The sequence below is a fragment of the Euprymna scolopes genome, chromosome 21 (genome assembly GCF_053919585.1).
Source record: "Euprymna scolopes isolate OS-2025 chromosome 21, ASM5391958v1, whole genome shotgun sequence".
Lineage (NCBI taxonomy): Eukaryota > Metazoa > Mollusca > Cephalopoda > Sepiida > Sepiolidae > Euprymna > Euprymna scolopes.
In genome coordinates this window covers 54843856-54861940 of record NC_136502.1, presented here as the reverse complement: position 1 = coordinate 54861940, position 18085 = coordinate 54843856, and the positions used below count along the sequence as shown (strand labels likewise).

At 36.2% G+C, this 18085-nt stretch overlaps 1 protein-coding gene across 1 annotated transcript in view; it reads left to right on the top strand.

Moving 5' to 3' along the window:
- The window catches only part of LOC145242376 (uncharacterized), a 209034-nt gene that overhangs the window by 139429 nt on the left and 51520 nt on the right, over positions 1-18085 (top strand). The window contains exons 2-3 of the mRNA XM_080105380.1: positions 12929-12984; positions 16596-16688. Coding sequence (XP_079961506.1) covers positions 12929-12984; positions 16596-16688 — 149 coding nt within the window. The remainder of the gene's footprint in view (positions 1-12928; positions 12985-16595; positions 16689-18085) is intronic.

The window sequence follows — 18085 nt, the reverse complement described above, 5'->3', positions numbered from 1 at the left end:
TGATAACTAGGGCTGTGACAACAGCATATTCTTTTCATTCTTTTGACTCTCGGGTATATATCCGACACAGTAAGACACAGTCAATCAACCGAGAACCACATCAGTCTATATAAAAACATATAAGATATTAACGGATATATACTCAAGAGTCAAAACAATGAAAATAATATGCTGTTGTCGCAGCCCCAGTGATGCTGTATGGATGGAAGTGAAACCTGGCCAGTGAAAGTTGAGGACATGTGTTGCATGGAGAGAAATAATATAAAAATGATATGGTGGATGTGCAATACAAGTCTTAAAGGCAGACTTAGATCTGATGACCGCAGAGGAAGATTAAATCTGGACAGTACAGGGAGATGTGTGCAGAAGAGTAGACTTTGATGGTGTGGCCACGTTAAAATATGGGATGATAATTGTTGGGTTAGTAGATCTAGAATGTTAAGGTAGCATGTGCAGTTCACTGTAAAAAGCCAAAGAAAGCGTGAGAAAAAAATGATTAAAAAGAGAAAGGGGAATAAATATCTGGCCATAGATGGGTTAGTTTGCAAGTCAATTTCTTAAAGCTGTCCATCACATGCCAACATATAAAATGAACCTTAAACCGATGATGATGATGATGATGATGATGATGATGATGATGATGATGATGATGATGCCAAGGAAATAAAGTTTTCTTAATGGTAATCATTTTAGACAAGGTATGAAATCACTTGATCTAAGGATCTAAAAGATGCTATTTCAAGGTACTCCCCCCCCCAAAAAAAACCCCCCCAGCCAACCATAAGTGTTAAATGGACAAATTCCAACCCAGAAAACAGCAATTCTTTCCCCTTTGTCAGAAATACTGCTCTTAGAAGAAACAATTGGCATCGTTTTTGCTTGCTGATAAGATTCGTTTGTTTTTGCAAATTGTTTTTGTTGATACAATTCGAGAGTTTGATTTTTTCTTTGTTTTTTTTTTCATGCGTTTTCAACTTTCTCGACAACACTCGATTGGTTATAAAATCAGTGAAACGCTTTTAGATTGAAAATCAATCGATATCACAATGGGAGGGGGATACATTAGTAACACACCTCGGGGGAAAATATATTATAGAATCTTCTATGGAAATGACTTCAGCCACATTTAATTGCAAGAAAGGAAAGAAGATGGAAACAAGGAAGGGACGAATAAGAATTTATTTCTTCATATTCTCGTTTCCGTTTGATCATGTCTGCAGATGCTCATTATTTTAATTCTTTGGAAATCGCTATATTTAGTAGTGAACTATTGAAAATGTTGTAATAGTACACACACATACACACATGTATTTATATATCTATGAAAGTGTGTGTGTGTGTGTGTGTGTGTGTGCGTGTGCGCGAGAGGACACTTCTCAATCTACATACTCAACGAATTTTTATCTACAGACTTAAAATTTAGAATATAGGGTATTCAATAATGTAGAAGACTTTTTAATCGGTTTTCATCCGGAAGAAAGGGCTGCTAAGGGGTCTAAAGTGATCGGGTTTTTATCTGTTTATCGACTGTTTCACGACTGTGCATGTGCAAATTGTTCACATGACAGTTTCCTTATGTTAAGAATAAGTAGGTTTGAAAACACTTTTAAAGATCGTATCAAGCTGGCTTAATGGCTATTGTACTTGACTCACTATGTTTAGGTTTTGGATTCGATTTTAGCTCGAATATTTTTTTTTTACTTACAAGAATTGAACTGTCTAGAAAAAAAAAACATGATACTCGCATGCATATGTCGCAGTTTCTTTCCGTTTTTTTACTTCATTTTTTTAAAAGGAATTTAACATTACGTTTAATGCCAGGCAATGTCGCGTATATCTGCTAATATATATATATATATATATATATATATATATATATATATATAGTCATCCACATACAGTACTGTTTCGCTGTTTCACAGCTCATCAGTGCGGTTAGACAGGCAACTACCTCAAGCCAGGATTGAAACCTGACCGTTTATACGGCAGTCAAGGCTTCTAACCATTACGCTATTGGCGGCTGCTTGAACGAGTAGTGAGTTTAACGATGTTTTGATATCGTCCGAAATACCTCCGCTCGATTTGTTTGCACAAAGAGCGTCGCTTATATGCTAATATATATATATATATGCTATATATATATATATATATATATATATATATATATATATATATATATATATATATATATATATATATATAACTGTACATATCCAGCATTACTCGAGCGGTAGTGAAGACATTTTAGTTTCTAATTTTTATTTTCTTATTTTGAAACTTATATAGAAAAATAAATAAAATTTAAGTGATTATTATTTTATTATTTTTAAATTCTAACAAGATACTGCTTATCAGGGCCCAAAGGCTGTTTGAGGATACATGCTAATGAGTTTGTCAGGTGGGCATGATGAGACAATAGCATGAGGATTGGTAACGATGGTTAAGACAAGGCAGAATTTGATTCAAGAGGAATTTGTTGACATTGGACTTGAAAACGACTATGTTGTAGTCAGCTGAGAAGCACTCCCATTGTATTGTGTTCACCCAACGAGTAGTTCTTGAGAAGAAACTTTGCTCAGGGTAATTTTCTTTAGTTTTAGGCACACAGAGAAAGAAAGGAAAATTATTTAGTGTCTGTAGTTTTTAGTGTGAATGTTTTACAGGAAGTGGGGACTATAGATTCGAGTGAATTCAAGCACATACCATGAAAATAACGATAGAGTAGAGAAAGACTAGAAACACCTCTTCTCTGTGAAAAAGACTGTACAGAAGAGAAGATGACATTTCCCACAATTTCGAAGTCAGTTTTGTACTTTATTAATAAAGAGTACCCTGAGCAGCACTTCCCCGGATGTAGCAACAATACTTCATCTTAGGATGTATTTGACTTTTACAGGTAGAGGATTGTGTCAGAAGTGAGATACTTTCTGGAATGGTAGAATGATCCAAACATTTTTCCAACAATCTTTGACAGAAGACTTCCGTTTCAGGTCTGCAATGAAGTTCAGTCCGAAAAGCTTATCAAAGTCGGAGCTTCCTTAAGGATAGAGCCATACATTTCAATTAGAACAGTGTGAGGATTCTAGTATTGTGAGTGAAAGGAGAGAAACTTGGTTTTAGAAGTATTAAAAGTAACCAGCTACATGATCCAGGCCAGAAAAGAGGGAATCAGAAAGGTCATGATCGTTAATGCTCTTCAGAGTGTTGCCACGGGTGGTTGTCTCGTTTTCATAAATGTCAACAAAATATTGAAGATAATTTATGAAGATTGGGAAAAGGGTTGAAAAGAGTTGATGTTATGTGGTCATCAACAACTACTTTTATAAACTTCTCATAAAAAAAATTGATGATTGAGAAGACATTGCCAGACATTTATATTCTTCAATGAAAGACATGAGTTATTTCCCTTGCTGGTTTTAATTACTCAGTCATAATTAAAAAATGCTTCCATATCACCAGTTGCCCAGATGGGATGATATAATTAAAAAACATCTTTAGTGGAATACATTATTATAGTGCAAATTACATGGGAATGGGACGTTTCGGCATGGTCAATTTGGCATAGGCGATTCAACGGTATGGCTGATTTGGCAGAGGGACAATTCAGCATCGACCACGCCTATCACATTTTTATAAAAATTTTATAACTTTTAAAAAAAAAATTAAGCAAAACAAAATGAAAATACATCATTTTAATTGTTTTTAAGAAAATCATGCTTTTGCAAAACTCTTTTCGGTTAATTTTTTTCTTATTAACTTTTTAAAGATTAAAAACTTGAAAAATTTTGAAGTTTTTTTTTCTGAAATCAAATTTAATTTTTTTCTTTTAATAATGTTTATTTAAATTTTATTTAAAGAAAAAAATATCTGTTTACGGAATTAATTTAAAAAAACATCAAAGCTTTGACTATAACAACAAAGCATTAATTTGACGCCAAATCATCTCCCTGCCAAATTGGCCACACACTGAATCGGCTACATCAGATCGGCTGAAACAGGGACAAGGAATTGGCTACACCAAAGCATACCAAACCTCAATTACATAGTACAACAAAAAAAAAAAAAAATGCAAATTGGCTAGTCAGAATCAAAGTTTGATATTTCAGCTTAAATGTTATTTAGGTCCAACTTCTAAAAATTTTACGAGATAACTTTTATGGAAGGAATTTCGGTTCCACATTCCATATTTTAAGAATTCCTTTTCATAATTTTTTAATTTTTTTGGATTAAGTTAATCTTGACTTCTAATGAGCTTATTTGGGGAACATTTTTGATATGTATATGAGTGTCTTTTATTGGACGTTTGATTTATTAATATTTTGAGAATCGAATTTTGTCTTATATAACTACTATAATGCCATTAACCTTTCTGGTTCTTTTAAGTTCTGTTTTTATATAAGGTTTCACTATCTATTGTGTAGTTTTCATTTGGCGATTGACCCTGAGGACAAGTTAGGGTTTGTCTGGTAACTGTAGGATTTCTTTTATATCACGATTGGCATTAAATTACAGTTTACTATACATCTGATCTGCTTTTATATATACCATCTAAAGGAGCTTTGAGAAATTTTTGAATGAAAACAAAAATGCAGTTTAAATTCCTAGGGATACTAAGTTCAACTTATCGGAAACTTAGCAGTTGCATAAACCAACTTACCACGGGAAAATTCACAACTACGAAAAAGAATTCAAACTATATAACAGACAGTGAAACATAAGAAACCTTAACTTATTTTGAAACAGAAAACAGAACAGCTATTAAACTGATCACTCTTCAATGGTAATGATCAAAGTCCCATTTCCCCATTAACCAAATTTTAATACAATTCAGTTATTCCACTAATATATATATATATATATATATATATATATATATATATATATATATATATATATATATATATATATACATACTAGAAGATCTTGTTGAAATTCAAAGATTTACATTTTTTCTCTTATATAAGTCTTGTTTATTTCACTATGGATCTCTTCATTACAGCCATTTCATTACTGAGATGAAAATTCTATGATTTTATGTTTTCATAGAAATTTTTCTCCCATCAATTCGTCAGATGTGATTTCAATCCGATGTTATCAACAAAATGTTAATTTGTACATGATAAACCTGATGCATTCATCTGAGGAAAAGAAATTCCATCTCCATGTTGTTATAGATCGTCCATGTTGTTATAAATCGTCCATCTTATTAATTCTTTCCTCTGTATGTGTGTGTGTGTGTATGTGTGTGTGTGTGTGTGTGTGTGTGTGTGTGTGTGTGTGTGTGTGAACATTTTTTCTTCACCAAATCCTTTTTAATTCCATGGAAAAAAACTTTCCAAGATTTTCCGAGGGACAAATTTCTCTCTGAAGATTTATTTGGTGAGCTTCCGCTATTGAACAAAACACTGATGTACTTCATAAAAATATAAATAAAATATTATGAGTGGGAATTAAATACAACTTTTGGTTTAGAATGATAAATAACAATATATCTATCTATCTATCTATCTAGTTATCTATCTATCTATCTATCTATCTATCTATCTATCTATCTAAGTGACAGTCTTTCTGTCTCTCTATCTGTCTGAGGTATTAAACTTCTCTGTCAATTTTTGGTCTACAGATTTGAAATTTGATATATAGGGGAAACAATTTCAATTTGTTTTTAACCGGTAAAAATAGCTGCTAAGAGGTCAAAATGGAAAAAATTGGAACTTGGCAGGTGTAAGCCAACTTAAAAATCTCTTCTACATATGCGCAAATATACATTTATTGATTAAACAACGTTATTTTTTAACTTTAAATATGCATGGGCGTGGCTCAGAGGGTAACAAATAAGACCATATCAAGATCATATGGAATCACTGGAAGAATTCATAACGTAATTAAATCCTTCTTAAGTAATAGAAAAATCAAAGTTGTCCTCGACGGACGTACATCCAAACAATATGACATAAATGCGGGAGTGCCTCAGGGGTCTATCCTTGGACCTCTATTGTTCCTGATATTCATAAACGACCTCCCTGATAATATTGTTTCGGAGATGGGTATATTTGCCGATGACACCACTCTCTATAACAGATATGAGGGGAAAACAAATGAACACATATCCAAGAAAATGGCAGAAACACTAGAGGATGACCTCCAATCCGTAGTGGAATGGGGACAAAAATGGTTGGTCTCATTCAATGCTGCTAAGACTAAGCTTGTTTCCTTCAATAACTACAAGAAACCTTCTCTACCACCAATAGCAATGGCCAAGAACACATTGCCTGAAAGTACTTCTTTTAAACTCCTCGGCCTAACGTTTACAGGGAATATGAACTGGAATAGATACAGAGAGCATTGCCAAGGCTGCTGCAAGGAAGGTTGGCTCCCTCTACCATGCTAGAAAACTACTTACGCCTGCCAGTATCCTATACCTCTATAAGGCAACCATTCGCCCATGTATGGAGTACTGTTGTCACATCTGGGCTGGTGCATTGATGCTTGTCTCTCGCTCCTGGACAGGGTTCAAAAAAGAGTCGCAAACCTGATAGGTCCTGAACTGTCATCTGGGCTTCAACCTCTGTCCCATCGACGAGATGTTGCATCCCTCTGCCTGTTCTACAAATACTTTAATGGTGAATGCTCTGACGAACTGCAAACACTTGTACCTCCCCGACGTAACTACCCCCGACAAACCCGACAAGCTACTAAGTCTCATCCCTTTACAGTGGAGATCCCTAGGTGCAAGAAAGCCTTTTACTCCAATAGTTTCTTCCCCAGAACTGCGGGTCTTTGGAACTCCCTTCCGGGATTCTGCTTTCCCAACTGCAATGATATGCAGAAGTTCAAGTGTAATGTTAACAAACATCTTTCTACTCTTTTCCCTTCATAATGACCCCGCTAATTAATTCCCTAATAGTAGCCCCCTGCTTCAAAGTGGCACTGTGCCTTGTTTGGGGTGAAAATTGAATAAAAAAAAAAAAAAAAAAAAAAGACTGGAGAGCTATATGTTTTTTTTGTTTCAATTCTAGCTGATGATACTGAAGTCAGATTTTTTTTTACTTTTGAAATCACAACTATATATTGGGTACAATATAATAATCAAAAGAGAATTGACTCTATAATAATGATTATGAAATCTGCATAAATTATAATACGTATCATATTTAAACATATTTTATGAGCCGGCAATGTCAGTTGGCTTGCAATACATAGATATAATGCATTTTATGCTACTAAAATTTTGGATCTTATTTGTTTGTTCCCTGTGCACACTCGATGACGTCAGGAAATGATGACGACACTAAAGTATGATGTTATCTATTAAAACAGCTGGATGAGATGATTCATGACCCAAAAGGTTATGGGTCGGCTACCAGAAGAAGATCCAAACCTCTGGGGTTCTAGTATACTACCAAAACTTTGTAGATCCTATTTACCTAAGTTGTTTGTTTCTCCCTATGTAGAGTGGATGACGTCATAAAAGACGACGTCATCCTTTAAAAAAAAACATGGGGAAAATATTGTAATGTCATTCACTCATCACTTCTCCACAATATTGATTTACGAATATGTGTGTATAGAAAATATTGTATGTAAAGTATCGTTATGTCCAGCGATGACATCTTTACAACCCGTGAAGATTTGGGATCACAATTAGTTTACTAGGTGAAGCGTCTAGACACCTGTGACTAGTATATTACTCAAACTTCAAGGATCCTCGACCCCCACCGCAAATCAACAGACATTAGACCATTCCTTTAATGACTTGGTTCCTGTTGATTGCAGTGTAATGTTGGAGATCCACCCTCCCAGGCTTTGCCTTCTCTCTTTGAGAAGGGGTTAGTTTATTGCTAATCGCCTGAGGAGTGCTTACCAGGGAATGCCAACGGGGTTGCTGAGGCACGTTTGTGCAGGTCAGAGGGCCACTCTTTGACACCAGGGTGTCACAGTTCTTACAGTGGGAGAGAACTAAATTCCTTGATCAAACGATATACGGCATAATCGTATTGACAAATCAGTTCTTGATAATTACCCAAGTTAAGTGATGTTCAGCCTGGTCATAACTGGATGGGTGACCATTTGGGAATACTAGGCGCAGGTAAGCAGGTATGTATAAGATATTAGGGAGGTGAATAACCTTGCTTTGATTATTGGTAGGTTACCATACACTGGGTAAATGGAGTTCCTCAGCATGGTGAAGGCAATACACCCAGGGAAGTGGGGAGAACTTTGTTAAAAAATCAAACACACTAGAGGGAGCCCATAAACCCTGTAGAGCAATCTTTTAGTAAGAGTGTCATAATCAAAACACCGACTTCCAATTTGTCATTAGCCAGTATGGAAGTAGTAAGGCTTAGAAAACTGTCATGCGAATGCTCATGTCAGTGTGCAATTTGGTCTAACCGTAGATTCCAATACATAATAACGTTGCTCAATGTTATTACTCCCATAGTTTTCTTCGTCTTTCAGCTGACAATCTCCTTAATTCTTATCCTCAAATAGGTCCTTGCCTTGATAAATAATAATTAAAAAAGAAACATATTTCCTTATTCCCTCCTTTTTTATTTTATTTTTCTTTTCATTATTCTTTCCACAATCCTAACTACAATGCTCTACTCACCTTGCTTCGTGACTCTTTCTCAAAAAATGTGCTTAAAAAAGGGAAAAAATCAATTGACCTTTAAGAGTCATAACATTATGGATTTATTCAATATTATAAAAAAAATATTTCATAGCTAATTTAAGTTTGAAATAAAAAAGATGAAGTACTAAACTTATAAAAACAAAACAAACAAATTGATTATTATAATTGATTTTAGTAAATCGATTGACAATTAAATTCATCTTGACTTCTCTATTATTGATTTTTAAATACAGCTTGCGTTTAACGTTTGAAGAATTATTCTGTCCTCTCATGTAAATGAATAAATGCAAAAGTTGGGCTCATTTCTTGCACTAACGATGAGGTCGGTATTAACTTCCTCCTCATCGCAGGAATGTGTGGCACAAGGTCAAAAGATGGAGAGAATAAGCCAGCACCCCAGAATTGAGGAAATCTGACCTCTTAAAAAATTTGTGGGCAGCCCTGCTGTCATTCTCTAGTGGGGAGAGCCTCAAACAGTTAGCAATTAACAGTTTCTCAAAGAAAGAAATCAAGGCCTGGGAGAATGCAGATAAAATACCACTGAAATGGCACAGTTTCTTTTGCTGGCCTGATTGTCAAGAGCAGATCATCAACTGGTATGTAGCATGTCAGTAAATAGTATTCGCTGACTCAACTCATGATGAGGCCAAAACACCTTATTTCAAGTTAATTCAAGTTTACACAATAAGAGCATCCAGTCTGTTTTTTTTTTTGTTTGTTTGTTTTTTGTTTTACAAGGAAGTCAACTTATCAAGGCCTGAAGGTCACTTGAAGATAAGGGTTAAAGAGCGTTACAACAGCATAGTAATTGTTAATGGTGAAAATTGGGTATAATTTGATTATTTTAGAGGACGGCACAACAAGAACTTGTTTACATTAGACTTTGGTGTTGTGGGAGGTCATGTTGGTGATGTTCTCGACGTATGACCGAATGAAGTAGCCAACAGGTTCGGATTGGAGGAGGAGAGAGGCCAGTAAAAGAAGGGTACACAAGCTTGGGTCTCTTTGGACGTGTCGGCCGGCGCCGAGTCCTGCTGCTACGCTCAGGGTCTGTCAGCGGCCACCTGATTGCACCAGAGTATCACCACACTCTTCAGCACATCCAGGTACACTTTGGTGTTGATTTTTAAGCAGACTTCAAAGAGGTTAGATGGCATGATGTGGTCCTCACTTGAAACCACACCAAAGACCATAACCGTGGCCAGAAACTTCATTGAGCTGTGCCCTCAATTGTTGAACTATCTGGATTTACATTTTGAGGGTGCTGGCAGTGGTCCTATTGTCATAACTTGAATCGGTAGCGAGCATGAGTTGTACACTGGCGCATCTCCGATCTTGCTCATTGAACATTGTGTCACTTTCAGACATGATAGAACGCTCCTATCGCTCTTGAGGTTTGTACACAACTGGCCAAATAGTAGATGGTCTGCAACAAAAAAAAGAAAACCGCTTTTCATCAAACGGAAATGGAATCATGTCGTCTTTTCTACAGCAACAATTTAATTGTTCCACCTTGTATTAATTATTTTGAATAGAGAGTTTGCAGCATGATAGTGAGCTTGCAAAGCCATCTAGTAAAATATAATATTCGAATTAGAATGTGCATGGGGACAAGTGGCCAAACTATGGCATGTTATACCATGGCCACGTCATGGTGCTGCTGAGAAGTATGAAACAAATGAACGTCTTTGTCTGCCTTTCTGTGCAAAAAAAGTTTAGCTAGCTATACTGATGATGAATTATTACGAGAACGAACAAAGAATTTGTGTGACATAAAAGAAAAAGCAGTGATGGATCACGGCCATGCAAAAGAAGCGAACACCAAATACCCATGTATAAAGACAATGTCACAATATTAAAAAAAAAAAAACTTTTGCAATTTGAGAAGGATGTTGTAGTTTGCTTAAAGCATTGTGCATAGTGTGAAAAGGTGTTGTGTTTGAAGACTATGGCAATGCAGTCTTGTAAAAAAAAACATTGTGGGTTATGAGACAAGGTAAAAAGAATAACAACAATATTGAAAGATTTAAATAATTTCGAATTAGGATGGTGTCGTGCCGTTAAGGTCTTTGAATTTCCAAGGTATATTTCATCTTCAGAAGAAAGTAAAAGAAAAGAAATATGTGCAATCACTCGGTGGAAGTGTGTCTATTCTGGAAGCCAGAAATAGTAGCTTCGCAATCAGACAGATTTGTATGGGTGTAAAATATTTTTGAAATGTGGGTTGGTATTTGTGTTTGTTATTGTCAAATATTATTACAACATTTATTAGTAATAATTATACTATTATTATGTTTTACTTATTATAATTGTTTAATTATTTATGTACATATGTGTATGCATATTATCTTTCCTTTTCTATTGTTTAGTAATAAGATCTAAGGGAAGTAACTACTCGAGCAAAATTTATTTATGCCTATCGCTTGGATCTGGTCAAAAATATATTTAAACAAAATGATAAGTTCAAGTCTAGAAACATGCATTATTTGTACTCCTCATCTGGTCGCCGCCACACAAGGCCATCAGAACCAAACAAATTTAATTTCATCTCATCAGACCATAGGATATGGTTCCAGTAATCTATGGGCTTTGTTGACATGTTTTCAGCAAACTGTTTGCGGGCTTTCTTGTATATTGTCTTCAGAAGAGGTTTCCTCCTAGGGTGACAGCCATCCACACCAATTTGAGAAGTACAAAGATAAGTGTGTCATGCCTACAGTCAAGCATGGTGGTGGGAATGTCATGGTATGGGGTTACATGAGTGCTGCAGGTATTGGAGAGTTACATTTCATTGAGGGAAACATGAACTCCAACATGTACTGTCAAATACTGCAGCAGAGCATGATTCCCTCTTTCCAGAAACTGGGTCGCAGAGCAATGTTCTATCATGACAATGACCCAAAACACACATCCAAGACAACCACTGCTTAACTGAAGAGGCTGAGAGTAAAGGTGATGGACTGGCCAAGCATGTTTCCAAACTTGAACCCAGTAGAACATCTTTAGGGATCCTCAAGCAGAAGGTGGATGTGTGCAAAATCTCAACTATCCGCGACATCATAATTGAAGAGTGGAAGAGCATTCCAGTGGCTACATGTGAAGCTCTGGTAAACTCCATGCCCAGGAGAGTAAAGGCAGTTTTGGATAATGATGGTGGCCACATAATATTGACATGCTGTATGCTAATATTGACAACTTTTCGTAAGGGGTGTACTCACTTTTGTTGCGAGGGATTTAGCTTTTAATGGCTTTATTTTGAGGGGAAAATAAATGACTGTTATATATGCTGCAGACACTTTTCATTGTGTCAAATAAAAAAGAAGTTTTTAGTGTTGTCCCATGAAGAGATATACTTAAATATTTGAAGAAATGTGAGGGGTGTACTCACTCTTGTGATACACTATATATATATATATATATATATATATATATATATATATATATATGTATATATATATATATATATATATATATATATATATATATATATATATTATTTTTAAAACAGTAATCTACGTACACGCGTGTTTCGAGTTAATTAACTCTCGTCAGCATAGCTCAACTGTTTCTAGGAATCGAACTTCAGATCATGTTTCCACAGTCCGGTGCCTTAACCGTTAAGGCGCCAGACTGTGGAATCATGGTCTGAAGTTCAATCCCTAGAAACAGTTAAGCTACGCTGATGAGAGTTAATTAACTCGAAACACGCGTGTATGTAGATTACTGTTTAAAAATAATATATATACGTCCAAACAAATTATGGGCGACTTTCTAAAATAAATAAACAAAAAAATCGAGCTTCGAGGCGAAGTTAATATTGACCGAATCTATCGTTTGAAAAAAAAAACAACAGCAAATAAGTATATATATATATATACCAATATCTCTCTCTCTCTCTCTCTCTCTCTCTCTCTCTCTCTCTCTCTCTTTTTCTATCTCTTTCTATATACAGGGTGTCCATAAAGTCCGTGTGCAATTTAAAAATGAATTGTTCCAAAATCAAATCCTTTTTACATGTTATTTCTATTGCAATCACAAATAAAATTATAAATATTTTAAGGCGCACACGGACTTTATGGACACCCTGTATATATATATATTTATCTGTCTATCTCTATTTTTCTATCAATCTGTATCTTTATCAATCTATCTATCTATCTATCTATCTATCCCGTTGTGAAATTAACATCCAAGATGACAATAATCCAAATTATTCATTTTTTTTAATACAAATGATTTTCAATTTCTTTATTTTTTTTTTATACCAAAAAAATATTTGTTTTTGTTTTTCAGACTGATGAGGCCAGTGCATCCCTAATTATCAAATCTTGCATCAAGAAACCACCAGGGTAAGCAATTTATTTATTAGCATGGAAACCTTGCCTGATTGTCACAGCTGGTGAATTTAAAAAATGCAATCTGGACATGAAGACACTTTAAAAGAACGATATGCAATAAAATTATATTTCAAACTTGGACAAAATGCCACAGAAACGTGTGGAATGTTTCAGACTGCTTTTGGACCATCTTGCATGAATCAAGCATCAGTTTTTGAGTGGCATAAGAGATGCAAGGAAGGCAGAGAGTCTGTGAGGGATGATGAAAGGTATTGGAGGAGTAGGGAAGTCAGAACATCAGAGTTGATTGGCCAAATAAAGAATTTTATAAGGACCATCATATGTCTATAGAGACAATAAGTACACAGTTTGATATCAGTGTGGGAACTGTACACACAATTATTCTCAAGGAGCTGATGATGCGGAAGATTTGTGCGAAGTTTGTCCCAAGATTGTTCAAAGAATATTAGAAAGAAAGACGTTGTCATGACAGTAGGGAGATGGTCAAACGGATCAATTCAGATTCCACAGTTTTTGATGCTCTGGTAACCTGTGATGAAAGCTGGATCTACTAATATAACTCAGAGATCAAGAGACAGACTTCTTAGCGGAAGCATGCTAGCTCTCCCTCACCCAAGAAGGCTAGACAGAGCAAATCCACCCAGAAATTATGATAATCCCTTTTTTTGACAGCACAGACTTGGTCTGCATGCACTGGATTCCTACTGGACAGACAGTGTTAAGTGTTGAGATATTATGTTAAACAAAGATGGCGGTGAAGAATCAGTGCAGGCTCAATCTTGAGTGTTAAGTAATTTCCAGTAACAAAGATGGCGGCGAAGAATCAAATGCATGTTCGTGACGTAGACAATGGCAAACTGATTGAATCCAAAATTCGACAATTTTTATAGTAACGTTGGAAGCTTTTTATTGGTTGGTTATTATAACTGTGGTTATAAAAACGATCGTCGAAATCATTGGTGTCATACCTCCCCCCCCATTATGAGTCAAAAACATTTAACAAGGAATATTATGTTGAGGTTTTAAGGGAATTCAGGAAGAGATTCTGTTAGAAGAGGCCAGCACTTTTCAAATCGGGTCAGTGGCATTTCCACCAGGACAATGCACCAGTCTACAACTCCATTCTTGTCACAGGCTATTTTGTTTGACCAAGATGACCATCAGGACAGTTCTTCACCCTCCCTATAGTCCAAACCTTGCTCTCTGTGACTTTTAGCTATTTCCTAAGCACAAGGAAAACCTTAGAGACTGTCGTTATGAGACAATTGAAGAGACGTAAGCAGCTGCGATGAAGGTGATTCATACGCTCACACAAGAGGATTTCCATGGAGCCTTTCAAAAGTTGTTGAAACGGTACAACAAATGCATTACAACTGGAGGAGATTACTTCAAAGGGGACTAGACTTTCATGTGTGTACTACCAATAAAAGTGTCCATATAAAAAAGGCTGGAAACTTATTGAAAGCACCTTATAATCGTCCTAAACAAAATACTTGTTCCTGTCATTAGAATCAATGAATGATGACAAAATTCAGTTACAAATCTTATTATAAATTTCCCTAGTGTGTGTGTGTGTGTGTGTGTGTGTGTGTGTGTGTGTGTGTGTGTGGGTGTGTGACACAGTTTATCTCAGCCTACAGGCAACCCACCCAGGCAAGTAAGGTACCAAAATTAAACTTATGACCCAGCGGATGTTTTAGTGATATTTATATCCATGATTGTTGTATGGAAATGCAAAAAAAAAAAAAATAAATAAATAAAATGCAAAAAACATAATGATTTACTAAACAACGTTTTATTTACTGGATATTTTTCCGGTACAAGGACTCAAATTTGCCCAGCTGGGCAAACTTGGGTGTTATAAAAAGCTGAATGATTTTCCCAACCTAGCACCACATACCTTGTGCATGTATGTGTGTGTGTGTGTGTGTGTGTGTGTGTGTGTGTGTGGAGAAATGGGAATCGAAAAAAATTTTCCTCAACAACTCCAATCAATTTCAGTTAAGAAAATCGAAATTAAGAAAGGCACTGAGTATGCCTGTGAGGTAATTATTAACAAGTTTAAATTTTGTGATTCTGAGACACTGAACTATCAACTAAACTTCAACCTCTGTCCCATCTCTGAAATATGGCATCCTTGTGCCTGTTTTACAAGTATTTCAATGGCAAGTGTTCTAATAAACTCCAAGCACTAGTACCTCCTTGACGGCAATACTCTTCAGAAACCCAACAAGCAGCAAAATTCCACCACTGCACTGTAGAGATCCGTAGATGCCATAAAGCCTTCTACTCAAATAGCTTTTTCCCTTGGACTGTTGCACTTTGGAATTCCTTCCCAGGCCCCTGCTTCTCTGACTGTACTGACATGCAGAAATTCAAGTCTAGTATGAACAAACATCTTGCTGCCCAATTCCATAAAGTGTCCCTGCAAATCTGATTCCAAATAGTAGCCTCTTACGACTAAGTGACTCTGTGTCTTGTTTGGGGTGAAATGACAATAAAAAAAAAAAAAAAAAAAAATTAAGGAGACGCTGACAGCAAATAAGTTCTGTCATACCTCGAAAAAGGACCAAGTCAAGACAAAAACTATTGAAAACAAGAAAAGGTTTATTCTCATTGTTTTTGTTTCAAATATGATTTTAATACTATTAGCGCATGTGTTCGTGGCTTAGTGGAGGATGCCCTTTTTTCTACCCTGCAACCTCTCTCCCACAGAAGAGACGTTGCGAACCTATCCTTGTTTTATCGTTATTTCCATGGCAGGTGCTCGTCTGAACTCCAATCTCTGGTCCCCCCTCGCCAATCTTTCACGAAAAACACCCGTCAAAAAATTTCCCCACTCTTTATCTGTGCCTAAATCAAAACGTAGATTCCATGAACAAAGCTTCTTTCTTAGAACTGCACGCCTGTGGAACTCTGTTCCGTCTGCCTGCTTCCCACCTGACTACAACCTGGATGTCTTCAAGTCCAACGTAAACAAATTCCTAATGAACCTCCCCCTTAAGTAAACACTTCATTAAATCTCCACACTAACGTACTGTACTTGCAATAACCCTTATCCCTGAGTGGCTTCCGGGCCTTGATAAGTGGTGACCACCGTGTAAAAAAAAAAAAAAGGAATTGTCTGATCTATTCCCTGCTTCCTTTGTTCCAACTTGTTTGACTCTTTAGTCTAATGGTCTCCATCGATTCACCGTTTTGATACCTCATTGTAATACAGATTCCTATTCCAGTAGCTTCTTTCTAAGAACTGCAAGCTTGACGAGCTCTTTTCTTGCAGTCTATTTTCCTCCTACCTATAGAGCCGTAATCTTTTTAAGATCAATAGGCAACTTCTGCAGATCAGAAATGTTTAGGGTTCATGTCTCACTACCATGAAAGATGGCAGAGCGAGCACTGTCTGAAAAGACTTTGCTACAAATTTTAAAGGAATCTCCATTAAAATCTTCTATATTTATTCTGCACAAGTTTTAGAGGAGAGTGAAATTCATCGTTTTTGTTTAAATGGATGCCTAGGAAAGCATATACTCCTCCTTAAATGTTCCTGCTTCTTAATCATGTCATACTGACATTTTTCTTTTTTCTTTTTTTTTTTTCTGCAGCCATCGAGTTTTCCAGTCGTCTTCTATGCATTCAGTGGCAGCTTCATACACAGAAGAGACAGCAGTTTCTCCCAAATCAGTCCAAAATCTCAGGTAGGACGGCATTAAAGAATCTCAATATCTTTCGTGAACGTAATGAGACATTAATATACTCTTTTTTTTTTTTTAGTAATTATATCCGAGGTTTTTATTTTTTTATGTATCATGTTACATGTTTTGTATCCCCATTTTATTTTTGTCTTTGAGAAAAACAGAAAATGTGAGAATCTCTCTCTCTCTCTCTCTCTCTCTCTCTCTCTCTCTCTCTCTCTCTCTCTCTCTCTCTATTCAGTTAACATCATTTTTTCCTATTCATGAGGCAGACAAGTTTTTTATATTTAAGCTTACTTTCCAGTTTCTAGTCTTCATGATCCAACAGGCCAACTGTTTCCAAATTTCACTCTGTATGGTCACTTGCATCCAAGTTCCACATGACCATACCAGTATAACCGATTTATTCTTCAGATAACCTTTATCTTCCATGAGCAGAATTTCTCTTTCATGAGCAAAGTTTATTTCCAAGAACTGTCTGTCTGTGAAACACAATACCAAGGTGCTGTTTTTCAGTTGACTATAACATGGTCATGTTCAAGTCCAATGTTAATAAATTCTTGTTTAGCCGTCCTCTTAAATAATCAAATTTCTGCCCAGTTTCAATGACTGTATCCAATTCTCACTGTATTGTCTTGCCAGCCACATGACATTTATCCTGGAGTGGCCTTTATGCCTTGATAAACGATGATTTGTTAGTGCATAAAAAAACTGGCTAGGTGTAGTGCTTTCAGCAAACCCTCCAACCTGATGCGTTGAGTTTAATCAGATTTCATGTTGCAGATCCATCTGTCATTGTGCTGGAGAGAGGACTGAATGAGAGACCAGTATTTATTGCCATATAAGATGATGCTCCTAACACAGCTGCTATACAACTTGGCTGATCAAACTTCCTACAATTTAAGACATTCATGCTTCTGCAATGACTTATCCAGGAGAATGAATGCACCACATGAGCAAAACAGTGTAACGGATTTGTCTTAATGATATATGCTTGGTAAATGTACCGCTTCGATCAAATTTCCTGATCTGATGTGTTGGGGTTTTGTCAGGTTTCACATTGCAGGTTCATGTAATCATAGATCTGCAGTCGGATGAAAGAAGGCAAGGGTCCAGCATTCACTGCCAAATGCAGGGTGGAACGATAAAAGTGTCGCCCTAAAGAAAACAACACTGCAGTTTTATTTTAAGACTTTTATTGAAAAAATCAATTTAGGTAACTTGATTATGTAGTAGAGTTAACATCTATTCAATGTAGCCGCCTTCAACCTCAATCACCGACTTGATATGAGTCTGGAACTGAAAGCATGCCTTTTCCACAAGTACCGGTGGGAGCTTGGTGAATACTCGGTGGATAGCGGTAATCAGGCTGGCTTTGGTGTTGTGGGAGGTCATGTTGG